This window comes from Neofelis nebulosa, chromosome 3 (genome assembly GCF_028018385.1).
Source record: "Neofelis nebulosa isolate mNeoNeb1 chromosome 3, mNeoNeb1.pri, whole genome shotgun sequence".
Classification (NCBI taxonomy): Eukaryota; Metazoa; Chordata; class Mammalia; order Carnivora; family Felidae; genus Neofelis; species Neofelis nebulosa.
Window position 1 is genome coordinate 133,464,754 of NC_080784.1, and position 12,094 is coordinate 133,476,847.

General features: G+C 35.7%; 1 protein-coding gene across 7 annotated transcripts in view; it reads left to right on the plus strand.

Annotated features, from left to right (window-relative positions):
• The window catches only part of FAM13A (family with sequence similarity 13 member A), a 374,625-nt gene that overhangs the window by 59,361 nt on the left and 303,170 nt on the right, over positions 1-12,094 (plus strand). For all 7 annotated transcript variants that reach the window (XM_058721927.1, XM_058721926.1, XM_058721925.1 and 4 more), the window contains exons 2-3: positions 1,049-1,238; positions 8,496-8,705. In XM_058721927.1, coding sequence (XP_058577910.1) covers positions 1,082-1,238; positions 8,496-8,705 — 367 coding nt within the window. In that variant the 5' untranslated portion in view covers positions 1,049-1,081. The remainder of the gene's footprint in view (positions 1-1,048; positions 1,239-8,495; positions 8,706-12,094) is intronic.

A 12,094-nucleotide genomic window follows, 5' to 3' on the forward strand; every position in this document is an offset into this window, starting at 1 on the left:
ATGACACTCTCTTACCACCTCTGTGACTTGTGCCAGATTACTTAACTCTGATCTTTGTTTCCTCAATTCTAAACTGGAGGTAAGTTTTCTTCTTTGAGATACTAATGAGCTTGCACTTACAATATTTACACTTTGGTTGGTTGCCACATTCATTCTCAAAGAGTGAAAGTTTCCCCCAATCTGAAAATGGTTTGCATTTTTCCAGATTTTCAGTTTAGACTCATAGATACTTAACATTTATATAGTACATATGCTTTAAAAAGAAAATCCCTCAGTTATAAAAGACAAATTTTAATATGGTTTAATATAATATTCCCTTGTAGTACAAATTTCTATTAAAAGGAAGAAACAAATTTATATGGATTTTTCATTGTGGTGATAACTTGAATTAAACATAAGCTGCATTTTTTTACTTATGTATAGTCTTGTTGAAAATGTTTGTGATTCCCTGAAATGTTGCTGTTTCATAGATAGAATATTTTGAACTTCAATGAGAATTGGACTGATTTTATGTGTCAAAAAATACTGATTAGATATATTCACAGAATGATTAAATCAGAGGAATGTTCACTCTACATAAACGTTTTTTCCTAAGGCTCCAAATTAAAGTTACCTTAAAATGGTATCTAGATACGTTTTAATCTTTAGAAATCTTATTCTGGGATCTGCATGGAGTTTCGGTAATCTCATAAATGTTTTATTTTCCTGTTGGCCAGGTACTTCTGAGTCCCACCCCTTGGTTACTGTAATAATCTGTCTTAGATACTGCAGTGTATTGCTCCCTACCTTAGCTACAGTTAAGTTGTGGCTTTAGAGTTCTCGTTACTTTTCATTCCTTTTAACCTTTCTATCAGTATGTGCCATTCATAACACAGAGCAACATGTGAGAGATGTTAGTAGTTCTGATTGGAGTCGAAGTAACAATAAGGAAAGACCCCTACTATAGGTCCCCAGACACTTCTGTTTCAATTCAGGTGTTTCCCCTGTCACCATGCAACCTCCTGTGGTAAATATGACTGACTGCTCTTTTTTCTTACGGTCTTTTAAGCAAAGTAAAGCAGCGGTTCGGCTGAAAGAAGACATGAAAAAGATAGTGGCGGTGCCACTAAATGAGCAGAGAAGTTCCACGTATAAAAAGCTATTTGGAGTCAGTCTCCAAGACCTTCAGCAACAGGGACTCACTGAGAACGGCATTCCAGCAATAGTGGAGAATATAGTGGAGTATTTGACGAAACATGGTAAGTTATGTTTTAATTCTGGTGTTTTTACAGTTCTCGCATACAAGAAGAATGCTTTTGTGTGAACGACTTCACAATGTATTAGAATAGTCCCTAAAACACCTTAATTAGGATACAAATTATGTAATACATCTTTTCCCTTAAAAAAGGACATTAAGAGCATTATTGCTGCTTAATATAATTTTGAAAGTACTATTCAGTTTACCATGGACCAATTTAATCGTTGAGATTTCTAGTTTGGAATGATCCCAGTTTTGAGTTCTAAAATACACTGTTCTAATATTACTAGTGACTTCTCTTGATTTCATTAAATTCCAACTGATACTAATTTTTAGTGTAATAACACTTTTGGAGTATCTTTTTCAGCTGAGGCCAGTCATGAGCTTACTGGATGCTTTGATTGCTTTCATAGCTCAATAGGGATAGTTTAAAAAGATATGATATATAGCCTCTTATGGGGGGTCATTTACTTTTGAAGTGATACAATTAAGCATGTAAAACAATTGGAGAATACCATAGTTCATTGAATGATAAAAAGATAAATCTGTTATTGAGAGCTATCTTACGGCTTTTTTTAAATGATTTTATTTAAACTAGGACTTAAAAACCTGGATAAGTAGAAATTCTTTCATATCCTCGATATTCATGCTTTTCAAATGAGGGTGCAGTATTATGGGAACACCCCAAACTGCATAATAAATATCAGTAAGCTTTAGAAGTTTTGAGAAGGAAGTATTCTGAGGGAAAAGCTTGGAATTTTCATTATTTTCTATACTGAAGCAACATTTCTACATGAAAGACTCACTGCAGAGTAGAGCTGAAACTTAGTTGGAATTTTTAAAGTTAAAACTTGAGACTTCAGAGGTATTCTGTACTTTGTGCAGTTTGCTCCCTTATCTTCTGATGATTATGAGTCCATCCCCCAGCCCCCACCTGCCGCTAAGATCCTTCACTGGGAATACGTGAGAAGCACAGTGTATCTGTTCCTCTGTAGGAACGTGAATCAACTTGTGACAGGAATGGTATGGCACGTAGTTCAGACCTCAGAAGCTCAGGTGTTTGTGTTAACTGAAAAACAGCTATTTGCCCAGGTTACTAGTTATGTAGATGCCAAAATGATATTTTGTTCTGAAGACTGAAGAGCCAGGCTTGCATGTTTACTTCATAGAAGCTATCTCTGTATTTTTAGAGGATGATAAGCTACAGACAGGTAGGATTCTTAGAGAACAGCTCTGGGTTTATAACAATACTTTAAATAGGTTAAACAAAAAAGGTGCCATATACATCATGGCATGACGATGGGACCTCAGCCTGAGGATCTTGAAGCCAGGTTATATTAATTTAGGATTTTGAAGGACTCAAACACTCAGTATTGATTAAAACTGTGTCCTACTGATTTAGATACAAAGGATCTCTAGGTAATTAATTTAATCTCTTAAGTAAGGTTGAGTATTATTCATTTGGATACCAAAGTGTGACTACTTAAAATATTTTGGTTTTAGCATAGTCAGTGTTCTGATCTTTCATCCAACAATGACTAATAACCTCTTGGGATTACTCTTATGTAATAATCACTTTTGTTTTTAAGTTTTAAAAAAATATTGAATAGTTAATATATTTATGTAGTACAAAATACAGGAGGACATACAATTTAAAATCTCTCCCTCCAAAACCTGTCCCCTGATCATTCATTATCAGTATTACTTCCCAGTAACAGTATTGCTTCACTAGTGTCTGATATATTCCTATGAAGATATTTTATGAATATATAATCATATATGCATATCTTCTTTTTTCCCTTTGAACATAAATATAGCATATCATCCATACTGTTATTAATCTTTATAGAAAGTCATTTAGCAGTATATTGTGGAGATCTTTCCATATCACATAAAGAGCTTTATTCATGTAATTATTTTTTCCCCTTGTACAATGTTTGACTATATGTATGTACTATTTCTTTAAGCAGTCACATGGTGATGAATATCGAATTTTACCCAGTCTTTTGCTATCTATAAACAATGATTCAGTGACTAAATTTTAACATGTGTCATTTCAAGCACTATGAGTGTATCTGTAGACTCTTGGGTCGAGGATATGTGCATTTATAATCAACTCTAAGAGTTGAACCAGTTAAATTCACAGCATCACTGTATGAAATTTTGACAAAATATGAATTAGATATTCTATTTCATCTTACCCATAGTTCTACCTTAACAGGGTGTATTCAGGTAATGCAAACTAAATATTTTAATGGGCTAAATCATTCATTCTTAATTAGGAATGTAAAATAGAAAATCTATTCTTAACTAGAAATGGGAAATAGAATTTCTAGTGGAATATTTTCAGAATAGCCATCCCTTGATGATAGTTTAGATCCATGGAATCTGAATCTTGGCTTGGCAAGCTAAGGTAGGTAGGGCACCTACCCTATATTTTGAAAGGCCACGTAGTTAATTACTGTGTAGACAACTAAAAGGTCCTTATTGTGTCTAAAACTACCATGTTAATAAACCAAAACCCTTGTATAAGTTTGAAGGGTAGTATAAAGTTTGTGAGCAAGATACTTCAATTAGTTTCATTAATTTTTTTTTTACATCAATAGATATTTATTGTGCATCTGTGTATTACTGTGTATTACACAATATAATAGGCACTCCGTCAGGAATGATTGGTTGTATCATTTAAGCCTAGGTAGATACTGGGGTCATACTTTGATGTTTAATATAAATGGAGACCTTTAATAACTTGAGGGAAAACTCTTTGTTATAAAAGAATTTTAGGACATAAAGTGTTTGTTAAGGTTTATAGGAAGGCTTTTAAAAAGACTCTGAACTTTTTTTCTTTACATATTTTGCCTTTAAAAAAATTTTTTTTCCCATTGGAAGGAAAATATTACAAGTTATAAGGCATCTCATTTTCACACTATTTTAAAATAACTAATCTTGTTGACAATGTTACTGGATTCCTTTAGCATGAAGATACTCTGGAATGTACCATTTTAAATAGTGTAGGACTCTCCATCTACCACCAGGTGGCAGAATATGCTCATGTACTGTCCTAGTACTTTCTGGGCCAAAGTGTTCCAGTTTTAAAAAAAAAAACTTTGTTTATTTTATTTTTGAGAGAGCACGAGTCGGGGAGGGGCATAGAGAGAGGGTGACACAGGATCCAAAGCAGGTTCCAGGCTCTGAGCTGTGAGCACAGAGCTCGATGCGGGGTTCAAACTCACAAACCATGAGAACATGACCTGAACCAAAGTTGATGCTTAACCAAATGAACCACCCAGGCGCCCCCCCCTTTTTTTTTATGTTTATTTTACAAAGCATGCCAGTTAAGCAAATTCTGACTTATGGCACACTTAGTTTCTAACGACGTATGCATACTATTTTGAAATAAATACCTCAGTTGTATGGAGAAGTGACAATCAATGGTGTAGATACATTTTAGTTTATATAATTCTTTCATTTTTAAACCAATAATTAAGTTGTTGCTTCATGATGTTTATCCCATAACTCCTGAAATCAAATATAAAGGAATCCCAGAAATATAGGAGAGTAACTCCACAAAGCCTTCTAACATCTCCTTCCTCTGGACATTTCTTTTAAAATAATCATTTCCTAAGAATTTAGAGTAGGAAAATTGAGAGATTGCATAATCTGATAAGCCTCATGGGTACTGGATATATTATAAATCCATAAGGGGCTTTTTTAAGAAACTGTATAGATCTTTTCCCCAGAGTATAATGGAGCCTTGTCCAAGGGTAAATTGTCCCTAGTTGGTATAAGAATCTGGGTATAAGAATTGTTTGGGTCAGAGATGTTTTTGAGGGGAGAGGGTCATACAAACAAATGAAATAGGGTCAGAAAAAAATAACTGAGAAGCATTAAGTGACTTCCATTTATACCTTATCTCTCCACCAGTAAAGGCCAGTGGGATCAGGGACCTTGAAAACCAAAGCTAGTTCTTGGAGCTGGGTAGTTATTTTTGAATAACTGGAAATATTTATTTGAGGGAAGGGTCAAAAAGCCTTGTTGGAAAAGAAAACCTTAAGGTCAAAGCTAGAAAAGCACTGTGAAATCAGGTCCAAGAGGCATTTGCTGGCCAAGAAAAAGCTGCAGAGCTGGGTAGATACAGGACTGGGACGCAAAACTCTAAATTTTCATGATTTGGGCCTTGGGATGGGATTCTCTTTTGGGGGTGCTATCTGCTTGATGGCAGTACACAATTGTGAAGTTATAGATAAAGCTGGTAGAATGGAAGAAATAAACCTTGAAAGCTTTAAAAATGAGTTAAACAGGAAGTCTCTCAATAACTGATATTCTTCAATATTCAAGAGAATGTCATATCATAATAGTTAACTGTTGCTGTGTAACAGATTACCCCAAAGCACAGTAGCTTTAAAACAGCAGTATTTATTATCTCAGTTTCTGTGGGTCAGGAATCTGGGCACGGTTTAGTTGTGCTTTCTGTCTTAGGGTCTCTTATAAAGCTGCAGTCATAATAGTACTTGACTAGGAGAGGGTTCACTTCCAAGTTCACTCACATGGTTGTTAGCAGGATTCAGTTCCTTGTGGACTGTTGACCTGAGGGTCTCAGTTACTCACTGGCTGCTGTCCAGAAACCGCCCTCAGTTCCTTGCCACATGGACCTCTTCATAAAATAGCTAACAAAATAAAAAGCAGCTGATTCATCAGAGTGAGCAAGCCAGCAAAGCCAGAGAGAGAGAGAGAAGTAAGATGAACATCAGTCTTTTATAACCTAATTTCAAACACAAGATTAGAACCTTAACATAATTTTGTTTGTTATATTCTGTTAGAAGCAAGTCATTAGATCCAGATCACAGGTGAGGGGAAGGGATTACACATGGGTGTGGAAACCAGGAGATGGGCATCACTAGGGTGATTTGAGAAGCAGCCTACCACACATACTGGCTGGTATTTCCTCTCATTACATGGTGCCCTGGTCATATTGGTTGTTAAAATACTTCAAATATCCTCTCTGGTTTCCCAAACTTTTGTCAAAATTGGAGCTAAAATTCATGTCAACTTTTGATATCCAAATTATAAACATACACACACACGTGTATAAATATGTGCATATATGTATATGCACATATAGGTATAAATATACATACATATACATTATGCAGATATCTTGGGGCTCCTGGGTGGCTCAGCCGGTTAAGCCTCCCACTGTGGCTCAGGTCATGATCTCATGGTTCATGAGTTTGAGACCCACATCAGGCTCTGTGCTGACCGCTCAGAGCCTGGAGCCTGCTTCAGATTCTGTGTCTCCCCTTCTCCCTGCCCTTCCCCTGCTTGTACTTCATCTCCTTCTGTATCTTAAAAATAAATAAACATTGAAAAAAATTGATAAAAAAATAATAAAATAAATGCAAACATCTTACCAGCCTATGAACTCTGTAAGGATAATGGTAGTGTTTGAATTTATTTTTTCAAAGATTTTTTTTTTTAAGTTTCTTAACACAATGCTAAGTACTCATTAAATATTTTTTAAGTTGAAGGGTTCATAAATTTTTTTATCAAATTACAAATTAAAATGAAATTAGCTTTCTTCTTTTTCTTTAGAAAGAACAATACAACTAGCATGTAAGAGAAAGAAGTGAAAGCTGATATAAACAAACAGCTCACATCTGAATAATTCTAATGGGCTTCAGTGCCCTAAGTCATTGCTAAATTTCACCATTAGACTCTCAAAAGAAGAGTGGCGCAGTTGAGTCCTTGGGTTGCTCTTTACTAGAAAGATTGTTTCTTATACCTTCAGCATGCCTCCACAGGCTGGCTTACTTTCTTACATGGCGTTCTGTCTCCTTAAACCCCAGTATACTGAGCTGGAAATCATTACCTTTCCCCTGAACCTCTCTCTCACCCCCACTTCACCTTATCCTTTACAGTGCTTTTTCCTGGATTCCTGATTTGTAAACCTTAAAATTACCTTTCAACTCTTCCTTATTTCCTTTTTGTACTAAGTTACCAAATCATCTTTTTTCTCTACTTTTCACTTCCTTCCCACCAGAATCTGTCTTACTGCCTTAGAGTAAAATGTGGTTCCCTAAGGCAAGCTTTCTGCCCTCTCCATTCTCTACTTAGCTAGCAAGATCCTCCTTACCCCTTGATTTTATCATGTTCCCCCTACTCCTTAATGTTCTCATGATAAAGTCTTCGCTTGTTTTTCAAGTAGGCTCTATGCCCATTGTGGGGCTCAGTCTCATGACCCTGAGGTCAAGGGTCACATGCACTACCAGCTGAGCTAGCCAAGAGCCCCATGTCTTCACTCTTGAACTTGATATTTGTGGCTCTATCCCATTTCTTCCATTTTATTACCCTATCACTCTTTGACAAAAACTCTCCACATTTTCATCTGTTTATCTTCCTTTATGCTGTCCTGTCTCTGCAATTCATATATTCATTCTTTTTCAGGGATGAATCATGGTTTTCTGTGTCCTGCTCTTTAACCCTTTGAGGGCCCTTTTTAGGAAAAAGAATACAAAGTTAAGAATACAGAATTAGGGACAGAACATTGGAAAGAGCCTAAATAAATGAGGGGCCCTGAAGCTTAAACTGAATTAGCTTCACAGTTCATCAGCCCCAGTCTTCCTGATGCTTTCGCCAAGGATGGTGCACAGCAGCCAAAGGCTCTTGTATGGAGGCTTCTCTGCTGCTCCAGCCGACAATAAGATCCCCCGTCAATTGGGGGACAGCAAGGATCTTGTCTTATACTACTTTATAGTCTCATAGAGTGTTATCCTCTGAATTTAGTGATTACAAAGGAAATATTTCTTATTACAAAGGTAATCACAGTTAAGTTTCTCACATACGTGTTAGTTTTTTTGTTTGTTTGTTTTTGTTTTTTCACATAGTTGTTTTCAAAATGCTACGGTGCTGTTGGAGCCCAGGGTCAGTTTCTGTTATGTACTACAGAAGGTTATAAATGCAGTTTCTTTGTAGAAGAGCATTTATTCTAGGTTTCTATGTGTCCTAACCTTATTTTTAGAGGTCAGCTTTTATCACAATCCTATATTATCTTTTTAGTTGATACATAGTAGATTTGAAAATTTATTATTCTAGCAAAGCATCTTTATAAAATATGAACATCTCCCAGTAGGTGATAATTATTTGGAAAATCCTGCACTGAAATTTATTTTTCTGTTGTTGTTATGGTTCTTTAGAGTTTTAGTGTTTGTTTGCGAGAGACCTCTATTTCTTTTCTTGCATGTCTGCTCACCTGCCCCAGGACTCACCCAGGAAGGCCTTTTTAGGGTGAATGGCAACGTAAAGGTGGTGGAACAGCTCCGATGGAAGTTTGAGAGCGGAGTGCCAGTGGAGCTCGGGAAAGACGGGGACGTCTGCTCAGCAGCCAGTCTGTTAAAGCTCTTCCTGAGGGAGCTGCCAGAGCGCGTGATCACCTCAGCCCTACAGCCTCGATTCATTCAACTCTTCCAGGGTTAGTGCACTTAAATACGTCCAGCACTTCAGGCGGCTTTATGTTTCGGTTAAAACTAAGCCTTTAAAAATTAAACACCTAAATTTCAAATATTAAGAGAAACTTTTAAATATTAGTGGTTTCTCCACAACATCTATTTTTCTATTTTACTCTAGGCCCTCATTTTCTACCCTAAAATAATACTAAACGGATTATGAAATGCCACCATTAAGTGTACTAATACTGAAAAACTCTAATATTTGTGGGCCAGAGAAATTCTTTTCTGGCGAGTAGCTATCATAGAAGGAGTGGAAATAAGGCATTAAATTCTGTAGGAGATATTAATTAAGTTGTGTTTGGTTAGTGACCTCTGAGACTGGAGGGTCAACAGTGGGCTGTGTTTCTCGCCTAAGCAAGATTGAGTCCTAAAACAATTGTGTTCCTTTTACACAACTGGAGGAAAATTTATTTTTGATTGCATGATGAAGTGATCTTAAGTGAAGAAACTTCATTTTTTTTTGTTTTGGTATTTTTATTTATTTTTTTAATTTACATCCAAGTTGGTTAGCATATAGCACAACAATGATTTCAGGAGTACATTCCTTAATGCCCCTTACCCATTTAGCCATCCCCCCTCCCTCAACCCCTCCAGTAACCCTCTATTCTCTATATTTAAGTCTTTTATGTTTTGTCTCCCTCCCTGTTCTTATATTATTTTTGCTTCCCTTCCCCTATGTTCATCTGTTTTGTATCTTAAAGTCCTCATATGAGTGAAGTCAAGGTAGTAACTATAGGCATAATCATTATTTAGTTCTCCTTCCTAAATATAGTGAGAACAATGATTTAGTCTTGAAAAGCCATTTTATTCTTATTTTTGCCAAGTTAGAGTGAAAAAGAGAAAATATATTTGTAAGAGTGTTAATTGCCAGATTAAAAAGGATGTTACTTAAAGCCACATTCCTCTAAAGTAGCAGAGTAATTATTCTCATGTAGTATATGTACTAAAGAATGGGTATGCTAGAAGGCCATGTTGTACGTTGTATTCTATTTGAAAAATCATGATTATATATGAAAGTACAAAATACAGAACCATTTGTTCTGGTTATTTCAGTATTTTAAGCTTTCTATATCAATAAGTGCAAGTGACATATTGGAGGCTTGTTCATTAGAAACTGAACTTTCTGAGGCACTGGGTGGCTCAGTCAGTTAAGCTTCCTACTTCGGCTTAGGTTGTGATCTCACAGTTCGTGAGTTCGAGCCCCTCATCAGGCTCTGTGCTGACAGCTCAGAGCCTGGAGCCTGCTTCAGCTTCTGTCTCCCTCTCTCTCTCTGGCCTTCCCCAGCTTGCACTCTGTCTTTCTCTCTCAAAAACAAACATTAAAAAAAAAAAAACTAAAAACAAACAAACAACTTTTTCACGTTTACATGTGTGAGGATTTCAAGGGGGTAAACATTACTCCCTAAATGATTCTGGTAAGGAATATAATATCCTTGTCATGGAGATATTAAATTTCTGAAAATCATTTAAATATAATTAAATGATTAAATATAAATGATATAAATATAATATAATATAAATGATAAATATAAAAATAAATGATGAAATAATTAAATAAATTTCTGAAAATCATTTAAAAATAATTGCTACAAAAGCTAGTTGAAGATTTAAATATGTGCTTTATACAAAATAATTAAGAATCAAATATATAGCATTAAGAATCTTTATTAATATTATGTCTTAATATTAGATACTAATATTAATACTTGTGAATACTTGTGAATTTTAAAAGGTTTTATCACGTTTCTTAGAACAGCTTGCATTTGATTAGGAGAATGCACTGTTTTATTTTTATTAATTACATTGTAGTGATATTTTGTAATAATTTTGGTCTTTGTACAATATCTTTTCATTCATGACCTCTTTCCCTGATGGCCAAAAAGCAAATGCTGTCATTTTAAACGTAAGACTGGCTATATACTCAAGCGGTTGTGTGATTATGCACAAATAACAAATTCTAAATGGGGCAGAGACCCTAACATTTGCCTTAGTGGTGGTAGTCTCTCATTTCCTGAAAACCTCTGGGGCTACATCTGATAGGTTCAATAAAGGAAGTATTAATGAAGGTACCTACTAGTGATAAGCTGCTAAGTGAGGGGAGGGAATAAAGTATGCTTTAGGTATCAGACAGTATAGCCTCTTGAAAATAAATTTTTCTTTCCTAATTCAGGTGGTGGAAAAAGAAAGAAAAGCAGTGGTGCTTCTGTTGGTTTCTGCTGTATATGGTATTTTTACAGAAGAGGGTACACCTGACAACAGGTCACTCAAAAGCTGGAAGCGGCAAGGCTCTTCACAGACTCACTAAAGGCAGATGTTACCACTTGGCCAGTTATATTCTCCTCTCCCCTTTTTCACTAGACATTATTTTGATAAAACTTCCTTAGTAAAAACTACCCTGCTTTTATATTTCAGTCCTCATGACAACAGATTAAGCAGCTTTTAGATTCTGTCACAACCCTCTGCCAGATTTCTTTTCTAAAAAGTGTTAAGGGTCTTTGAGTTCTATCCTGTGTAAAGAGCAAGCTATTTGATCATTGAATATACTTAGTTTTCCAGATCAAGATCCTCTCTTTCATGCTTTACAGAATTCTGGAGCCTCAACTAGGTATTTTTTCAAGACATTGAAGCTAAACCAACAGTTGCATAGAGGATAGTCTGAATGCTGCATGGAAGCATCCCTGCTGCTCTAGGTCATCTTTTGATCATGTAAACCAACAATGACCTCTGGGTGGAAGGACACCATTGAGATTCTTTCACTAATAACAGATTTTCAACTTTAGACTTGACTGAGGTCTGAAGTTCTGAGATTCTATTTTAGGTTAGCATACCAAGATTTCTGCATACCAGATGTTTATCAAAAACTTCCGACTAAAGTTGATGTCTGCCAGAACCTTTTGCTTGAGTCAAAGCCCTGGTTTAGACAGTTCACACTGAAGAGAGACCATAAAGGACTTGAGTGATCATCCTTTCTTGTTGCCATGTTCAACTTCCCTCCCACTGCGACTACTCACTTTTCTTGATTGAGGTTTTAGCTTAATTGCCTCAGCTTGGCAATGTTCCATTTTTTTTTTTCTTAGCCTTATCTTGGTGGGCCAGTAACGTGTCTAGTTTTTATTTTAACGATCGCACATATGTTTTGGGAATAGATGTGGATTGCAAGCAATAAAAAGGTTTTAGGATAGCATTCATTTCATTTAGGATTAACTAGAAACCCCTTTATCTGAAAGTTCCCGGTTAGAAATCTTCTGTAATATAAATACAAGTATCTCTATCTCACAACAAATTTTTTTTTTCTTACTTGGTGAGTTGGAATTGGATCAGTCCATCAATATTTATTTAGTACCTTCAACTT